The sequence below is a fragment of the Durio zibethinus genome, chromosome 26 (assembly GCF_047325235.1).
Source record: "Durio zibethinus cultivar Kanyao isolate XHJ-2024 chromosome 26, ASM4732523v1, whole genome shotgun sequence".
In the NCBI taxonomy this organism is placed as follows: domain Eukaryota; kingdom Viridiplantae; phylum Streptophyta; class Magnoliopsida; order Malvales; family Malvaceae; genus Durio; species Durio zibethinus.
Genome location: NC_143187.1, coordinates 14,277,216 through 14,283,215, shown reverse-complemented (window position 1 = coordinate 14,283,215; position 6,000 = coordinate 14,277,216). Strand labels below are relative to the sequence as shown.

General features: G+C 36.8%; 1 protein-coding gene across 4 annotated transcripts; it reads right to left on the bottom strand.

Annotated features, from left to right (window-relative positions):
- Window positions 1-3,176: 3,176 nt before the first annotated feature.
- LOC111275298 (protein phosphatase 1 regulatory inhibitor subunit PPP1R8 homolog) lies at window positions 3,177-5,927 on the bottom strand. 4 transcript variants are annotated; one of them, XM_089755764.1, is made up of 3 exons: window positions 5,647-5,927; window positions 4,674-5,261; window positions 3,177-4,271 (listed from the first exon to the last, which is right to left on the bottom strand). In XM_089755764.1, the coding sequence occupies exons 2-3, from the start codon at window positions 5,081-5,083 to the stop codon at window positions 3,434-3,436; spliced, it is 1,248 nt and encodes a 415-aa protein (XP_089611890.1). In that variant the 5' UTR covers window positions 5,084-5,261; window positions 5,647-5,927; the 3' UTR covers window positions 3,177-3,433. The 4 variants fall into 4 exon arrangements, with proteins under 4 accessions (XP_089611890.1, XP_022716282.2, XP_022716283.2 ...); XM_022860547.2 differs by having other exon boundaries at window positions 4,674-5,246; XM_022860548.2 differs by having other exon boundaries at window positions 4,674-5,238.
- Window positions 5,928-6,000: the final 73 nt, after the last annotated feature.

Genomic DNA, 6,000 nt, shown 5'->3' with positions numbered 1-6,000 from the left:
TTCCCTTACCTCTCCAACCCATGAAGCATTGAAAACTTTATTTTCATATGAAAAGCTAAGCCTATGAGTCATAAAACAGACAGGCTATTTTAGCTTAATATCATATTATAAGCAGATGAGACATCTACGATCATAAATTTTATGACCGACATGACTGTCATCAATTTTGTCTCCAAAAATATTGGTAGTTTAAAAGTCTCTTTAACTTATACCTACTCATTTCTATATCTTATTAGAGTTATGGTGATTGGTTACTGCCAATATTCCCTAATTCCCATCTTTTTTATGGTGGCATGATACAAAATGTCAGTTGAGCTTCCATTATTGAATAAGATTTTTTTGACCACGCAATTGGACACCATGGTAGTGATCACTATAGCATCATTGTAGGTGTATTGAATCTCTTTCAAGTCCTTCAAACTAAATGAGATTAATTTGTTCTTCCAATCTTTTTATTTCTTTATTGAGAAATTGATAGCCATGACCATACCTTAATTAAATTTCCTTTTGGCCAAAGTAGAGCTTCCCCCAATGATCACATTGATTATCCTGATAATTATTCTATTATCAGTAGCTCAACCTTCCTCCTGTTTTTACTTATCCCTCTGAACATCTCCTCTTTCATTTTCCTCTAGCCTGCCTTCTTTGTCCTTTATGGGTTTTTTTTTATCCTTTCAATAGTCTGGCCTATTCTAGCCCTACCTTCATCAATCTATACACCTTTCTAGCTAACCTCTTCTAATTAAAACTTCAATCTCATTTTTTAGGTCGATGCAGTCTTCGGTGTTGCGGCCTATATCTCTATAGAAGGCACATCTTTTAGTCGAATCCCTATTTATATTTTACTCAGTGGCTTTGACCATCTGAACTCTGAATTTCTTTCAATTTGCATCAAAATTCTTTTTCAAGAGGTATTCAATACAATGTGGTTTCTTTCTCTACTTAGTATTCTAGCTCTATGTCGTATCCATCTTAGGGAATAATCATAGAAATCTTTACTTTTTTTATGATCGAAAAAAAAAGAATGAGCCTCTCTCACCTCGATCATCAAAGAGAGAGAATGAGGCTCTATTACCTCAGTTATTTCTTATTGTAGCTTTAACATTTATATATTTTTCGACCATGAGCAAGACATTGGCCAACGTCTTGAGTGGCTCTAAAGATAGGTTTGGCTTGAAGTGGTACTCTTTATCATTGAATCCATTTGTTTTGGTGACTACAACGGTTGTTTGCTCCAAATTTTTCATGCGTAGAGCTTTCGTATTAAAACACATAACATAATCTTTCAAAGATTCATTTATGCCTTGATGAACTGACATAGGCTTAAGGTTGTTTTCTTTGTTCTTTGACTATTTACAAATCAGCACAGGAAATAGTGGATAAGTTCTTTAAATGTCACGGTCAACCTCAACTTTAGGTTGCTATATCTAGACCGAGTTACACCTTTGAAGGTAGTAGCCAAACCCTTACACATTAGAGCCCCATTTGCACCCTACATCATCATATTAGTTTTATAAAGCTCCAAGTGGTCAAAGGGGTCAAATGTACCATTATAAGTTTTCAAGGTTGACATTTTGAATCCTTTCGGAGGCATAACTCTATCGATTTCTTCAGTGAAGGGTAAGGTCTCTAAGAACTTGAGCTTGTCCTCGAAAGCTACCTTATTGCCTTTCAGTTTTTTCTCTATGGCTTACATCTAAGCTTTCAAATATCTATTCGGCTGGGCTTCTTGGTTGGTTTGTTTTGATTTTTAGGTCATAACATGTGTTAAGTTATGGCTAAGGTAATGGCAAGTGGTCAGAACATCATACTCTTCTTCTTTAGAAGCAGAAGAAGCTTCAACCTCTTCATAGCTTGGTTGCCTTTCTACAACTTGTCGCCCAAATGTGACTAAATCGAACACTTTTAAAGTCTAGGGTGGGGTTATAGTTTGCAAAATTTGCTTAAGGGCTTGTATCTACTCAGTTAGAGCCTAGAATTACTCCATGGTTAGACCAGCTTGTTTCGGAGTAGCTTAATCCATGTGTTAGCTATTATGCATTTTCGTTCTAGCTACGATGGCTATCTCTCTTTCCTCCAAAGCTATTTTCCTAAATGGCATAACTCTAAAGTTGATTGATGAATGGAAAAACCCCTATCTGGCATGCCAAATGTTTGTGTTGAGCTTCAACCTGAAAGTATTCCTAAAAGGACAAGAAAGAGAAGAAAATGATTAAACGAAAAAATAGGAAGTGTTCCCTGCTTTTGCATTCCTACGCGCAAGTCAAAGACCAAATTTTGGGAGATCAAAACGAGAGAAATGTAAAAGGTTTTAGACAAGATAAAACCTAAAATAATAATATCTTGATGTCCATATTTATAGGTGAGAAGTAAGGAACTAATAAGGGCCAACAATGACCTGATCAAATTGATATGACATTGAACATGTCAGGCCAACCTGACATGTCAAATCTACTCAAGTGTTTGAAATACCGCTAATTATCTGTCGACAATCTTTAATAGAGAAAAAAGACCACAATACCTTTTTTATCACTAAATACCTTCAACACTTACAAAAATACAACCATATAGATTCAATCACCCATTTAATGCATTAAACTTGATTTCTTGTTGAATTTGTCCCGCAAACAGACCAAGGATGATGGCACTTAAAATTTCATGATTCACTTTTGCCTCCCATCTCATCACTCCAACATTTCCAACCGGTCTTATGCTTAAGAACAAAAACAATAATCATTAAAAATGAAAGAGCTATATAAGGAAGTGCATACCTACATCCTTATCCCAAAAAAAAAAAAAAAAAAAAAGAATTCATACTTTTGCCAGCCCATGAAAAAAGACCTAAAGATCCCCTCTGTCGGCCGAACACATCAAAAATGAGAAACAATTACCAACCACAAATCACAAGGCCATAAGAAAAGTGAAAAGAGAAGCAGCAAAACCAAAAATGTAGGAAAAAAAGTGTAGCATAAGACATTTTTCTTTGAAAAAGACGGCAAACATTTCATCATTAAAAACAGATATGCAAGACTGTAAAACCCATAACAGATAAAAATCAAGAATGCAGAAAAAGAGAATAACACAAACATTCTAAACAACGGCTATGCCTATCATGTGCAGGCAACAGCTTGAACCCCCTACTTGCAAGTAAAAGAACAGTTGATTAAAAAAACCAATTGAGCCACGTACTAAGATTAAAATTTTGCTATAAACTAATTCTTCCAAGGACAACATGGGCTTTAAAACCCCCAATCTCAGGTTGACAGTTCACTGTACAAAGAAAACATTTGCTAATAAATTACAACAAAATTTCTCCAACTTCAGAGGAAATAATAGCTAGCTATGTCCAGAGAGAACTTATTTTTTCAGTCACTTTGTCAAACCCAAAGTGAGAGAATGATTCAATTTGCAAGAGCATTTCAGCTTCATTCTATCACTCACCAAATAAATCATCTTCACTTTCATCATACGAGGCAGAGTTACTTCCAGGTCTTCCACTTGAGACACCAATAGCCTTTCCTGTAATATCATCATTTGTAGGAGAAGGAAAGCCTTGTCTACCAGCAGAACTAACAGAAGCATACGCCCAGGATGAGCCCACTTTGTCAGATAAAGATTCTCCATAAAGATCATCATAAATGCCATCTTTTGGAGCTTTTTTAACCTTATTCAAGACTTCTTGCAGTTTATCAGTCACACCTTTCTGAAAGACATTGTCTTCCATTACGGATGATGGATTCTTACCTTTAGGAATTACAGTTGTCTGTACAAGAGATTCATATTTTCCAACAAGACTTCCTTCCTTCACACCTACAGGCCCAGGTTCTGTCTCTACATCTGCACCATCTGAAATTCCAACAACTTCAACCAGCTCTCCCCCAGCTTGATCCTTGAAGGTCACTTTTACTTTCCTCATTCTTTTAGTGGCCCTATCTGGCTCTGTGCTGTCTTCTCTTACAGCTAATGAGACGGTAGACACATCGGATTTCTGCAGCAGGTCAGATTTGCTCAGAATATAACGATTTATGAGTGTATTATAAGCTACAACAGCTTCTTCATCAGAAGGATCAGGCACTGGGGGTAAATTTATCCCAGTGGGAGGTGGAGGATGAGGAAATAGAGCTGCATTATTCTTCCTTAAGATATAAGTTCTCGTTGATGCTGCAAAACGCAAAGATTGCCCTACTTCAAGCTCAACAGGTGCATCTTTCATCAAACGTTCATTTGCAACAAATGTTCCATGCGCCGATCCCAAATCGATGACATATATGCTGTTGAGATTACAAAAGCTGGTGAATAACACTTTACATATGGTTGGAGAGCTTCAGAAATCAAAACTATATGCAAAAATGAAAGCGAACATTTGATTTATTGAGTAATAGAAATAAACTTATGTTGTCTAGCAATGACTACACATCCAAAGCAATAACTGGAACAGAATCAACTGCAATTTTACATGTCAACTAGTAAACTCAGTGTAGTAGTAGAATCAAGAAGTTTTCAAAATCATTCTGTACATTGTAGACTGTCAGTAATAATAACTGTTTTTATTTCCTTACTTTCTTCTACTGCTACTCATAGAGTGGCAGTGAGTAGAGAAAATAATAGTGAGATTTGAATATAAGTAAAGAAAGAGACAAAGAAAATAAAAAAGCAAGAAAAATAGAAGTGACCTGCCATTCTTGTGAGGAATGACAGCAGCATGCTGACGTGAAACAGACTGATGATCAAGCACAAAATCACAAGCATGATATTGCCTGCCAAAGATGTGCCTGCGTCTATCAAGATTAATGTGATCAAGCACCTGTCCTTCCTTCAGAACTTTAAGATAATAGACACCAGGGCGAGGCTCAATGGCCCAATCAGGAGGCTGCCAGGTTGATTGACCTCCCCCAAGCTGGGTGGCTGGCTGAGACTGAGTGTGCTCCTCCTGCTGAAGCTGAGCAACTGCATTTTGAGAATGTGAATGTTGTTGAACTTGCACAACTTTGGGTATGGTTTGGGGGGCAGAATTTAGGGAGACTGAGAAGGGTTCCAACGATTGAGCCTTTTTGAATCTATCTAGACCACCTCTCCCATACATTTTTTTTTTATTAATGATATTACCCGAAGGAAAAAAAAATCAAAGCCTGTTCATTTAATAGCTAATTATTAATATTCTTATGTCACCACTCAGCAGCAGCAAATTTCAGGACTTCAAATTTTGCAGTAATCTTCTGCCTCATGCATGCACCGCAACTGCAACCCTTGAATTAAAAACCCTATAAATATTGGGGTATTGTAACAATACCATAGAACATATGGGGACAAGAAATTTCAGTTAAAAAAAAAAAACTTTTGGATAACAAAAATAATCCAAGCCAGATTCACTTGGGTTGGGGACAGAAATGGGTGGAATAAGAATTTGTAAAAAGGAGTTGGGATTTTCCAGAAAATGGATAGGAATCCCAAAGCCAATCTTTCTCCGACCAGTCATATTGATAAGGTGTAGCAGCTAAGTTCGTATAGCATAGGTTGAAAAAGTTGAATACATAAAAGATACCCAGAAAGTCTTCCAACAGAATTGATTCAATCTACAACTAAATATATGAAAGATTGAAGAAAAGAGGTTAGGCAGAGGTTGAATAACAGCAGATAGTGACAGACCTTGGTTAGCCCGTAGGGTTTATATGACACTAGGCATAGAGCGCTGAGGGAGTGACGGAGAGAAGGCTTGAGGAGAGGAGGCTGAGGGGCAAAGAAATCTTGACTCTTTGTCAGCATCATCAACCTAAGCCCAATTCCGTTTCCATCCAAAGGCCAAACCAACGTCAAAAAGATTCAGTGTCCAGGCAGGCACAATGCCAGGGAAGGTATTACGGATCTACCACTGCTACTAATCCAACCCTGTCAATGTGTTTCTTTCTTTCTTGTTTTCTACGATTCAATAATTAATTTTGTTCAAATCCAGGAAATTCTAAACTATGCAAATATTTGAATTTTATTTTTTAAATTTATACA

What these genes read in the sequence shown, in the direction of transcription:
- LOC111275298 (XM_089755763.1), bottom strand. Translation starts at nt 5,083, where the DNA reads ATGTATGGGAGAGGTGGTCTAGATAGATTCAAAAAGGCTCAATCGTTG. An exon ending in ATTCCTCACAAGAATGGCAG is followed by an intron (nt 4,272 to 4,673) that starts GTCACTTCTATT and finishes TAATCTCAACAG; the next exon opens with CATATATGTCATCGATTTGG.